This window comes from Penicillium cosmopolitanum (assembly GCF_028827165.1).
Source record: "Penicillium cosmopolitanum strain IBT 29677 chromosome Unknown utg000004l:1.0-4361866.0:1.0-4365735.0, whole genome shotgun sequence".
In the NCBI taxonomy this organism is placed as follows: domain Eukaryota; kingdom Fungi; phylum Ascomycota; class Eurotiomycetes; order Eurotiales; family Aspergillaceae; genus Penicillium; species Penicillium cosmopolitanum.
This window is the reverse complement of record NW_026622674.1, coordinates 3,196,872-3,207,767: the sequence shown is the minus strand read 5'-3', so window position 1 is coordinate 3,207,767 and position 10,896 is coordinate 3,196,872. Positions and strand designations below refer to the sequence as shown.

Here is a 10,896-nt window from a genome sequence, read left to right as displayed (position 1 = left end):
CTAGTAGATCGTAGAGACTACAAGAAAGGGTATTGTTCTAGGCGATGGGCTTGAGGGGTGGCCTTCCTATTTCGAATGCCAGTCCCAACTCCCCAAGGAAAAAGAAGCACCCAAGAATCGAACCGGCAACAGAAAGGATCCCTTCTCAGAAAGGCCAAAAAAAAAATAAAAAATTGTAGCTTCTCACATTGAGCGAGTGTTGTGGTCATCTCGACCACTTCGCCATTGCCCGAAGGCATCCACATTCCTTCCAGATTGGGTTAAGCGCGTAGATTAGGCTCGAAATACTAGCCTCGCCACCGCCCGTGGCTGGAGCCTCAAGACCGAATGTAAATCTTGACCTCTAGCTTCCTTCAATATCTACACCCACTTTGAAATCCACCGCCTGTCACGATGTCGCCCCCGTCGCAGGCCCCTAGCGACCGCAATAACGGTACATCAAAGCCGTTTCCCCTTTCCTCCAGTTCGAACGGCCCATCTGCGAAAACCACCTTTGGCTTCCAATCGACTCGCGGTCGACCTGAGTCCTCAGCAAACAAGGCCCGCTCTCTCCCACGCCGACCGCATAACCTCGGCCATGATGAATCCTCCGATGAAGATGAACAGCCCCCAGCTCACGAGGAAGTCTCTGGATTCGACACCCATACCGGCGGTGCTATCACTATCGACGGCCAGGCAGTCAGTGATGAGAAGAAGCCGCTCGTTATTCCGGTTACAAGCCAGAATAACTGGCGTGATCGGCCTGGCGTCAATACCAAGAAGGGGAAAAAGAACCTTCTTCCCCGTGAAGTTCAAGCTATGCAGGAAGCGCAGAAGAATGGACAAGCTTCCGCAGGAGGTGCCGTGGAGACGGAGGGACCCAGCATGGCGTATGGCCTAAGCTTTGCCAAAGAATCTACAGAAAATGAGAACACAGCTTCCACAAAAGATACCTATCAGCCTATGGAGGACGTGAAACCAGCGGAGGAAAGCAAGCCCCTCACAGACGACCAGCTTGCGCTCCAAGCTTTGATCAAGGAGAGTACAGGCGAGGTTGAAAGGAGATCAGATCTTGTCATTGAAGCCTCGAAAGCGCGCGACGATGAGGAGGACGAAGAATCCGGCCGTTATGACGAGTCGAGCTCTTTCAAGACAGATGTGAAATCGCGACCCGAACCCGCTACACTTGACCAATACAATGCCATTCCGGTCGAGGAATTTGGCGCGGCGCTTCTTCGAGGTATGGGGTGGAAAGATGGTCAGACTATTGGAAGAGGCAACTATGGCTCGTCTGAAAACGCAAAGAAAGCCAACGAACCTCGTGCCCCGCCGCGCCGGGCCGGGTTTCTAGGCATTGGAGCGAAGGATTCTGGAAAGGGCGCAGAGGTGGAATTTGGTGCATGGGGCAAATCAGCAATGCGCAAGGCATCAAGGAAACAGGGCGAGGAGAACGCAGATGGTAACACTGAGGGTGTTTATATGCCTGTCACCATGCGAAACAAGAACACCGGAGAGTACATTACGGAGGAGGAACTCGCAACTAAGAAGAAAGAGGCCAAGTCCATGCCCGAGGCAGATGAGTGGAAAGAACGACGAGATCGAAATCTAGATAAGAGTGGGCGCGATAAAGGTCGGGATCGAGACTATCGCAGAAGGGACTACGATGACGAACGTTCCGATCGGAAGTCCGGGTCTGGGTCCTCGTCCTCGCGTCGTGATCGCAGCCGTTCCGCTGGTCGCCATTCGTCCTCTCGACGCTCCAAGTATGATGATGATGACCGGCGAAGGGATGATCGGTCTTCTCGTGACTCGGACCGGGATCGTCGACGAGCTCGCGATGATGATAGAGATCGAAGAGACCGAGACTACGACCAAGACCGATCTCGCAGACACCGCGATGATGGATATAGCAGCCGCTCGTCTCATTCCCGACACGATCGTGACCGTGACCGTGATCGCGATTCTCATCGGCGTCGTCGGGACGATTGATTTTGTCCCGAGCGAACCAACCCCCTTGTATATCACGAATTAGCTATATGGCATGTGCAGCGAATTGAGAAGACGATGTTAGAAACAGCCCTAGATAGAGATACCCTGGCCGTGTGCTATATGTGCTAGATTATGTGGCACTGTTAAAAATTCAATTTTGAGAATAATGGACATGAAATTTGAATCTATATAAGAAAGTAGATGGCTTTTATCCTATCCCACTCCCATGGTACTCCCAAAAGCAAAAGCGCCATGAATATACAAAAAATACAAGGCTTTTTTAAGCCTCCAACATGATAACGTCCTTCTCATGCTCAGCTTCTCCCTCATCCAGACTCATCATTCCACCAAGACCGACGCCGCCGTCCATCTCGCCAAGAACCCACTCAACAAGGTAGCTGTCGTCTGTCAGCTCCTCAATACGCTTGTAGTGCCTCTCGGTGTAGAGCGCCAAAGCCTGGAGGATATCCTTCATGCCCGCAGCAATACCGCCGTTCTTTCCGCGCACGGATTGCGTAGCGAGCTCCACGAAAGTGGAGGCAGGGTATGAGCGGAACAGAGCGAAGAGAATGCGCTGCGCAACCCGGGATGTGCGGGCATTAGTGTTCCAGTCACGAAGACGGAGCAACAGGGTCCGCAGATTTGTTGAATCCAAAGTCTGCAACACCTCGTCGATGGACGGGTTACCGGTCAGACTACCAACAGCACGCTCCCGCTCCTCGTCTGAAAGGGATGGGCTATCGGCTGCATCAATGGCAGAAGTGAATAGAGACAGCAAGCGGCCAGGGTGGTTCAGTTGCAGAGCCAGGGTAATGGCCTCGCGGTACGCTCCAGCGCGAATGTAGTTCTGCAGTTGTTGGTCCTGCTCAATGCGCTCGGAATTGGCGTTCACGGCAGCGGTATAGGTGGCAGAGGTGGTGTCGGTCCAGCAGGTGACTGTAGCATCTGCGGAGCCAGAAACAAGAGCGTAGGGAGTCGAGTTAATTTTGGAGGAAGTGGGCTTGGCGTTGACGCGAGAGCCTGAGGGGTGTGGAGTGGCAAGTGCCCAGACTCTGTCTGTGTGGTTATCCAAGGTGCATTGCACCTCCTCAGTCCAGACGTCCCAGATCTTCACAAGTCCATCGGCACCGGCTGATGCCACCAATGGTCGTGTTTGGACATTTTCCTTGTGGGCAGAAGCTTCTTCGTCCTCGTCCTCGTCTTCAATCTGTGGCTTGGAGACTTGTGGAGGGGGAAGCCAAATAACCTTCAATACGGAGTTCGAGTGAGACTCCAGGGTCAACAGGCAGCTGTAATCGGCCAAGTTCCAGATCTTGACTGTCTTATCACCGCTTCCAGTAGCAATGATACCCTTATTTGTGCTAGTGCCTGCATCGGTGTTGATGACCGGGGTGTTCTTTGGACAGAAACGCACTCCCCAAACGCCACGCTTGTGTCCACGCAGGATACCGATTGCTGATCCTTCATCCGCATCGAAAATCTTGACAGTACGATCTTGGGAGGCCGAGGCGAAGAGGGTAGACGTCGAGTCGATATCAATGCAGTTAATATCTTTCTCGTGGGCCTTTCTCGTGTAAATTGCCTTGGGGCTGTGAGGTGTGTCATCTTTGAGAGGAGTTAATTTACCGAGGTCCCATCTCTTGATAGTTTTATCTTGTGAGCCGGTGATGAGGAAAGCTGGCGGGTGGTTGACCGGGTCATTGTATGCAGCGCTCTCAACTGGCGGGGGAGCACGCGGGAATGCAATGGCGCCTAGAGATTCGGCGTGACCCGTGAGGATCGCAAAGCAGGTATAGGACGAGTTCTTAGGATCGAGACGGAAAAGCCGGGCAGTGTTGTCCTTGCCAGCAGTCACAAGCCAGTGCCCGGACCAATCCACGTCCATAGCAATGATGATATCATCATGCCCATCCAGATAAGCGACATCAGCACCGAAGAAGGCATCACCGTCGGCAGAAGGTCGGTCTGCAGAAGGTGCCACAGAGACAATGCGAATACTCTCTGTATTGGTAGCCAGCGCAAGCATTGATCGATCGGGGCCAACAAAAGCACAATCAATGATTTCGTCGTCATTGCCAGAGATACGTCGAATGATGGTCAATGGCTCTAGGGTTGATCCTGGTGTGTAGCTTGTCAAAGATTCAAGGGAATGGAGACGAATTGTCTGGTCTGCATGCACAGTCATGGCAAAAGACATGCCCGGGGAGTACTGAATGGCAATGACTGACTCAAAATCCTCGCCTGCCTCTTGCTCCTCTGTGATTTCACTGCCGCGGTTGACATCAAAAGCCCTCAGCTTACCATTCTCACCACCGACCACGCACACTCCACTGTCTGCAATGAAAGCAGCAGCCTCGACGGACTCCAGTACGGGAATAATTCGGCGTTGCTTGTAAGTGCGAGCATCGTGGATGATGACCGTCTTGTCACGGGAAGCCGAGAGCAAGGCGTTTTCGGATGCAGAAAAGGACAGGCTTCTCACCAGAGAAACGTGAGAGTCGAGCGAGGCAACAGCCTTCTTCTTGTGAAGGTCAAAGACGCGGACGCGGCCCTCCTCGCTACCGGAAGCCAGTCGGAAACCAACTGCTGAGTCGGCATCTTCCATATCTTCGTCGTCACCAGATGCCACCTTCTTGGACTTCTTGGAGGACTTGACATTGCTATCGGAGACCTCAACCTCGAAGAAGCACAGTGCCGAAATTACGCCACGGTCGTTAAAGGTATGCGTGACATATCCACCCTTGATATCATGGACCTTTATGGATCCATCCGCAGCACCAGTTGCTAGCAAAGTGCCGGTGCGGTCAATTGTGGTTGTTACGACAGGCGAAGTGTGGGGTTTGAGGGTGCGGGCGAGTTTTGCCTCAATGACCTGGGTCCTTTTCTCGTCAAAATCGAAGGGAGAAAGCGAATAGATGCGCATAGTCATTGAACGCGAGCAAACGATCGCATGCGACGCAGAGGGCGTGACTAGAGGAATTATCAGCATCTCGAAACTTTAGAGCCACCTCAAAGCAAACGTACTGGCTAGACTGGTGATGATCTCTCCATCCTATTGAGACATAATTGGTTAGAATTTTCCACGAGCAGTATCGGAAGCGCAGGTCAACTCACTCCTTCCAAACTGGCGAGCTGGTCACCGGTTTCAAGGTCAACGATGTTCGCATCTTCACCGACGCAACTGAGCAAGATGCGGCCACTGGCATCAAGCGCGGTGCTTCCACCGGTGTAGATAGGTTGGAGGGTCTTCGATGCCTCGAAAGTGGTCTTCACAATTGCTTTCGACATGGTGTATAATCACCGGCCCTTGCACGCCGCCCACTTTGAAGGTCGGAGATGCGAAAAGCTCGGGGCGACTTTTTTTTGGGTGTTTGCACAATTTGCACTTCCCCGATAAGATAACCATCGCGGCACGTGGTCTCCCTTCCTTCCAGCTGCGCCATTCGAAACAACTCATCTTCTCTTTTCTATATTCGAACTTCATTCTTTTTCTCTTCAGTTTCCCTGGAGCTCGTTATAGACTCACGGCCGACACAGCCATTTCTCTGTTGTGAGAGATGAGAACCCAGTTGGGGTCATCGCCATGGGCCGACAGGCATATTTGAACCGGCTAGCTTTGGTAAGCTTGACCTTAATGCTTTTACTTTATTGATTCCTGGTTTGGATATTCTGTTGTTTTTGCCTCTCTACAGTTTTATGTATGCATGTTGCTTTCTCTGGGTGCTTTCCATCTACCTGGTGGTATAGCAAGTCAACATAAAGCTGCTCCCAGGCCAACACAATATCTGTCTAAATCATTTTCTACAATGCTGCTTCTATCTCAGTTTCTAGTCTCAGTTTCTAGTATGATGCTATTATGGCCAGCTTATTGACTGATCACAGGGCCGGTCGCCTTATGAGCTACCAGAGACTGCTACCGTTGACCCGTCCAGTCCCGTCCGGAGAGTCTCGCATATCCATGCCGACAGCTATATGCAGCAATATGACTCTCGCGGACATCCAGTGAATCCAGAATCTAAAAGCCTGGGACGCGCACTCAGAAAAGCTAAAAATGACATTCTCTCTACAATGGGGATCGTCGTCAGTGGCGAGGACCGCAGTGCCAGTTCTTCTAATGAACAGCAACGAATCAATCAGATAACGGCCGAGAATGACTTTGGCCTAGTGATTACCACTGCTGATCAACTTTTTGTTTTCTTTGGCTCCTGGTGGACTTCATCTCTCACAGGAGAAATACAGGTATGGATGTTCGTTGGTCACTGGAGACTAGACATAGACTGACACTCGCATCACTGTATTGCAGACGTTCAGACATTACACACATGCTGCACTGCTCGATGTCATACGGTCTGAACGTGGTACCACTGGGATTTTAGGGTTCTATTTCGCTGGAATTCCCGCATGGGCGGTGTCGAGCGGATTGGCCATTGCTCGCGACAATCCCTGGAAGCGCACATGGACTGCGATCAGGGACTATGTTGTGAGCATCACAGGCAATGGCAGTCTCTCGCTGGCTGTTCGTGCGGTATCTATAATTACATACTTCACGTAAGTATTTCCTCCACGCGGCAATCATCTCACGAATCCTGACGTCTCCTTTCAGTGCTCGAAGTTCACTTCTAGTTTTATCCGTCGAGGCTTACATGTACTCAATTCTCCAAACACTTTCCATTATCCCACCGAAATCCATACCAAGCCTTCGACTACTCATACCTTTTGGGGGGGAGTCTCTCATAAGACTTCCAGACCTCCCAACGGACCTCTCTGCTCCAGCTATAACCGGCTTCCTTTTACGTTTGCTAGCCTCACCGGCAGTTCTAACATTCATCTATGCATTTTACTTGCGCCCAGCGCTAGAAGAACGTATCTACCGTTTGATCCGCCGCCAGGTACCAAAGCCGGTGCTTGCGGATGAGCTGTCAATCAGGGTTGCCTTCGAAGAGAATCTGGTTGAATGGGTGGTGCCAACCCTAGGACGGCGCGCAGACGAAGAGGCTCGCCGTGCTAAACTCACGTTGTTACAAGATATGCAATGTGAGCTTGTTGCTTTCCGAGAATGGTTATTCTCATTCTTTGGGTTGTTCTCTAGCAATACGTCCAGCCAGAAAGCTATGGAAGCTTCCAGCCAGGAGAGAATAGAAAACCTCAGAAATTCGATCGAATCGCTTCGGCACGAGCTCGAGGAGGTACAGCTTCGAAATGACCCCGCAGAGGATGGGCTCGTAGCTCCCTTTACTAGACCCCCGGGCCCTATGCCGCGCCGAAACACGATTGATCTTGGGCAAGCAGGACTTGCTACTCTTCCTGAGGGGACAAGTCTAGACGATGGAGAGATGCGTTTCGGTATTCCCCAGGTTTTAACGAATGAAAATCGCATGTCTCAATCTCCGGGAGAGATGAGCAATGACTTTTTCTCTGAAATGGCAACTATAGGACGGACCAGCGCACCATCGCAATCGACCGTCTCAAACACTCAAAGCTTGCCAAGCAACTCACAACAAGCCGAAGTCACATCCAGAGGTCGACAAAATTCTCGTTCAAATACTTTATTCTCGCGTCCATCGTCCCCGGAGACATCGCCCCCGACCTCGCCCCGAGTTAGGGCTTCATTGATTCACCAGAGTTCGGACATAATTACGATGCAACTCGAACTGCTCGGCAACCGAACTCGAACTGCGCGCAACCCTGCCTCCGTCTCAAGTTCACATATTCCAAGATTGGGGACGAACAATGCGGGTCTGCGCCGCTCGTCTACTGTTGATCGTCGGTCAATTGCCGACTTTCTGGAGGCTTTGATTCTCAGCCAGGCTCAGCAACAGGCTGCACAATCCCCAACTTTGGGTATTCATGATGGCCCTTCGAACATCAATGCGGAACCAAACCTTGCAACTGGACATGATGCACACCTGATTGAGAATGAGCCTCCAAATGGCCTGGATGACGGTGAAACGATGAACCAAGAACTAGTTGGCCATACCGCGGGCGAAATCTCGCAATCTGTCGTTCAAAACATCCTCCCAGATGGCGTCGAAGAGCCAAGTGACATTGATGCTCATCCCTTACCACCTTCAGCAGCTATAGCGGCGACACAAGATCTCTCGCCCGAAGTGATAGACCAACCCGACGCACCTACCTCTCAAATCCCAGCATCCTCTGCGTATCCGTCGTCCAATGCGCACCGAGTGACTCTGCTCTCTGCTCACCCTGTGGATTCACTTGCATCGCACCTTGCTGCGATTCTGAGCAATCTCATTCTTGCCCCACTCGAATCATTGTGCTACCGTTCGCTGGCGCACTCCTATCTCGCCACACACGCCTCTTCCACAGCTCAGTTGACAAACCTCCATCCATTGAATCTATGGTTCGGTGGGATCTCTTGGGTGGACATCGGTGCTTATACCGGTAGGCTTATACTCATGAGAGGCATGCAGGCTGCCTTGAGAGCAGGCGTGTGGGGATTCCTGGTAGGCTCGACAATGAGAATTGGGAGGAAATTCTGCGGTTGGGGCACATTATGAAAAGAGCAACTTCATTGCATTGCATTTAGGGTATCATTTTTCATAGCGTTTCAATACATATCATGCCTTCTACAATTGGCTTGATGATTCATAAAAAAGGGGTAACGTAAATCGTCATACTGTTATTGGTACACTAGACTCGCCATGAGGGTGTCACGAAACGGTGTCCGACTCCTCATGCCATGTAGACCTAGAGAGTTTCATGATAGAACTGAAAATCTTTTAAAAAAGCGTATCCATTGATCCAAAATTCCCATTCAAGCACGTCCCTTTCCTTTCTTACCAGGGGTCTTCCTCCGCTCCCAAACCATCAAGTAACCTTCACGAGTAAACAGAGTCTCGCTCTCGGCACGCTTAGTGAACAGATCTTGAACTTCAAGCCACTCGGCGCCACGTTGCTGCTGCTTCCCCTCGGTGCCACCCTGCTGGCGATTATTTTCAGCGCCCATGGCCTTATCATGAAGCTGAACCAGCCAAGAGACCTTTTCACTGCCCGCGCCAGCACCTGCAGAAGAACCACCTTCTCCAGATGCTGCATTGACTCCTTTCTGTGCAGAATCCTCGGTAGCTCCGGGCGCAGCAATACTGGGATCAAGAATGATGTTTGCGACAAGATCATACATGATTGGCTCTCCTGGGGGCCAAACTTCGGGATTCGGCTCGACATAGGGGGACATGTCGAGAGAGTTTGGTGATGGGAATGTGACAATAGTTGGATTGCGCTCGGAGACAAAGCGGTTCTTGCTGAAGCGCTTGATGTGGAAGAGGAGGAATGGTGGAAGAGGGTGGAGGAGGCGATGACGGACACGCTGGGCAAGTTTCTCGGAAGCAGTGAGTCCGTTATATTTGTTGAGAAGGGTCGTGAGAGGAATCTGCGGAATAATGGATTCCCTGTTGACAGATTGGAATAGTGGTGTGGGCGGCAGGTCAAGCGTTAAGACAAGGAAAGGGGTGACTTTGCTGTTGATATCGCCGGATTCAGTAAAGACCAGGCGCGCATTTTGGGTATCGGAGTGCGCAGTAATATCCTGGCTTTCAATTCGGACGCGGCCCTGGAAAGCGGCGTGAATCACACTGGTTGGATTTGGCGAGGGCTTTTTCGAGCCGCCCAAAGAGAGATGAAGAGTGTTGAGGAACCACGACAGAAAATCAACAGGGTCTGACTGTTCGCTGAGAGTGAAGCGTTTGGCAGACTTCATAGAAATTTCCTGCAGCAGTTCATGCGGAGACACATGAGATCGGAATGCCTTTGGGTTCCATAACTTGCGCACTAGGGTACTGAAGCGAAGCACGATCTCTGGCGTCCCTGGTGTAGGAAAGTCGTGCAATAAGAAGAAATTGCGGATTGGTTGAACGTGTGCCAGAAGTTGAACTACGACATTCAGGTAGTCGTTGGCTTTAATGTTATTCATTCCAACAAATCCTAACGAGAGTTAGCTGATGAAGACTCAACACGGAGAAACAATATCTTACCTGGCCGGTATCGAGATCCTGATAAATCCCAGGCATCGATGACCTCCTTGTCCAGCTTCGTAACATCGGCCTTGCTGTAGTGTGGATCGACCACATATTTGATATCGTCTAAGCTCTTGCTCTGCACCTCGTAGCCTTCCGGCAAGACATAGACCTTCTTGGTGCCCATATTGATGAAGACATGGTGTCCGATCTCTAGAGCGTGAAAATAGGCATGAGATTTGAGGCCGCGGCCTTGGAAGTATTTACCGCATACGAGGCATGCGTAAACATTGATGTTTGACAGACTGATAGAGCACAGTTTCTCGAAGTCGAAGTCCAGGATACCGCGGTTCACCGTGTCGAGATAAAGGTCGCCATAACCCTCTACTGGTTGAGTCTGTCGCTTCGGGGCGCTGAGGGCGGAAGCGTCTTCATCGATGTCTGAGGACTCCAGGTCATCCTGTGCACCTTCCTGTAGCTCCTCTCCTTCTAGATCGGCCGCTGCGAGAATGTCATAGCCATTGCGATCGTCTTGTTCTTGCTCCCGGCCACTGAGTCGTCGCGCATGAGTCGCGCCGCCGCGAGAGTCGTCTTTAATTTCGTCCTCCACGCGCGCCTTTTTGGACGCGGGCGAACCAACGGAGTTCTGGTCCAATGGAAGCTCTGCTGGTCTCTTCGACATGGCGATGGGGGTGGTGTGGTGTGGAAGATGGATTTCAATGCTTGAGGTTCTTCAGTTCCGCAAGCTTAGGACGAGTGCAAACAAGTCAAACATAGCCCATCATCACCACAGCGGCCGGTCACGGCTCCGATGCAACGACAATCAACATTATGTATGAAGTGGTTCTTGGGTATTTATAGGAAGCAACATGTCTGTTTGAATGCTCTGCATTGAAGAGGTTTACGTGAAGTTTCTTGTATACGTTCATATTGCGCTACATCTTGAGTTTCATCC

At 51.3% G+C, this 10,896-nt stretch overlaps 4 protein-coding genes across 4 annotated transcripts; 2 read left to right on the top strand and 2 right to left on the bottom strand.

The window, feature by feature from the left end:
- Positions 1–393: 393 nt before the first annotated feature.
- spp2 (spliceosome ATPase-activating subunit SPP2) lies at positions 394–1,968 on the top strand (the record flags this gene model as incomplete). Its single annotated transcript, XM_056627237.1, has 1 exon — positions 394–1,968. One exon carries the CDS (start codon positions 394–396, stop codon positions 1,966–1,968), a length of 1,575 nt encoding a protein of 524 aa, XP_056493032.1.
- Positions 1,969–2,248: 280 nt separating this feature from the next.
- On the bottom strand, positions 2,249–5,256 carry N7509_002599 (U3 snoRNA-associated protein UTP13; the record flags this gene model as incomplete). Its single annotated transcript, XM_056627236.1, has 3 exons — positions 2,249–4,938; positions 4,993–5,020; positions 5,083–5,256. The coding sequence occupies 3 exons, from the start codon at positions 5,254–5,256 to the stop codon at positions 2,249–2,251; spliced, it is 2,892 nt and encodes a 963-aa protein (XP_056493031.1).
- Positions 5,257–5,551: 295 nt separating this feature from the next.
- N7509_002598 (uncharacterized protein) lies at positions 5,552–8,486 on the top strand (the record flags this gene model as incomplete). Its single annotated transcript, XM_056627235.1, has 4 exons — positions 5,552–5,587; positions 5,851–6,207; positions 6,272–6,516; positions 6,572–8,486. 4 exons carry the CDS (start codon positions 5,552–5,554, stop codon positions 8,484–8,486), a joined length of 2,553 nt encoding a protein of 850 aa, XP_056493030.1.
- A 257-nt stretch (positions 8,487–8,743) lies between these two features.
- On the bottom strand, positions 8,744–10,623 carry N7509_002597 (ubiquitin carboxyl-terminal hydrolase family protein; the record flags this gene model as incomplete). The annotated part of the gene is made up of 2 exons (XM_056627234.1): positions 8,744–9,909; positions 9,960–10,623. 2 exons carry the CDS (start codon positions 10,621–10,623, stop codon positions 8,744–8,746), a joined length of 1,830 nt encoding a protein of 609 aa, XP_056493029.1.
- Positions 10,624–10,896: the final 273 nt, after the last annotated feature.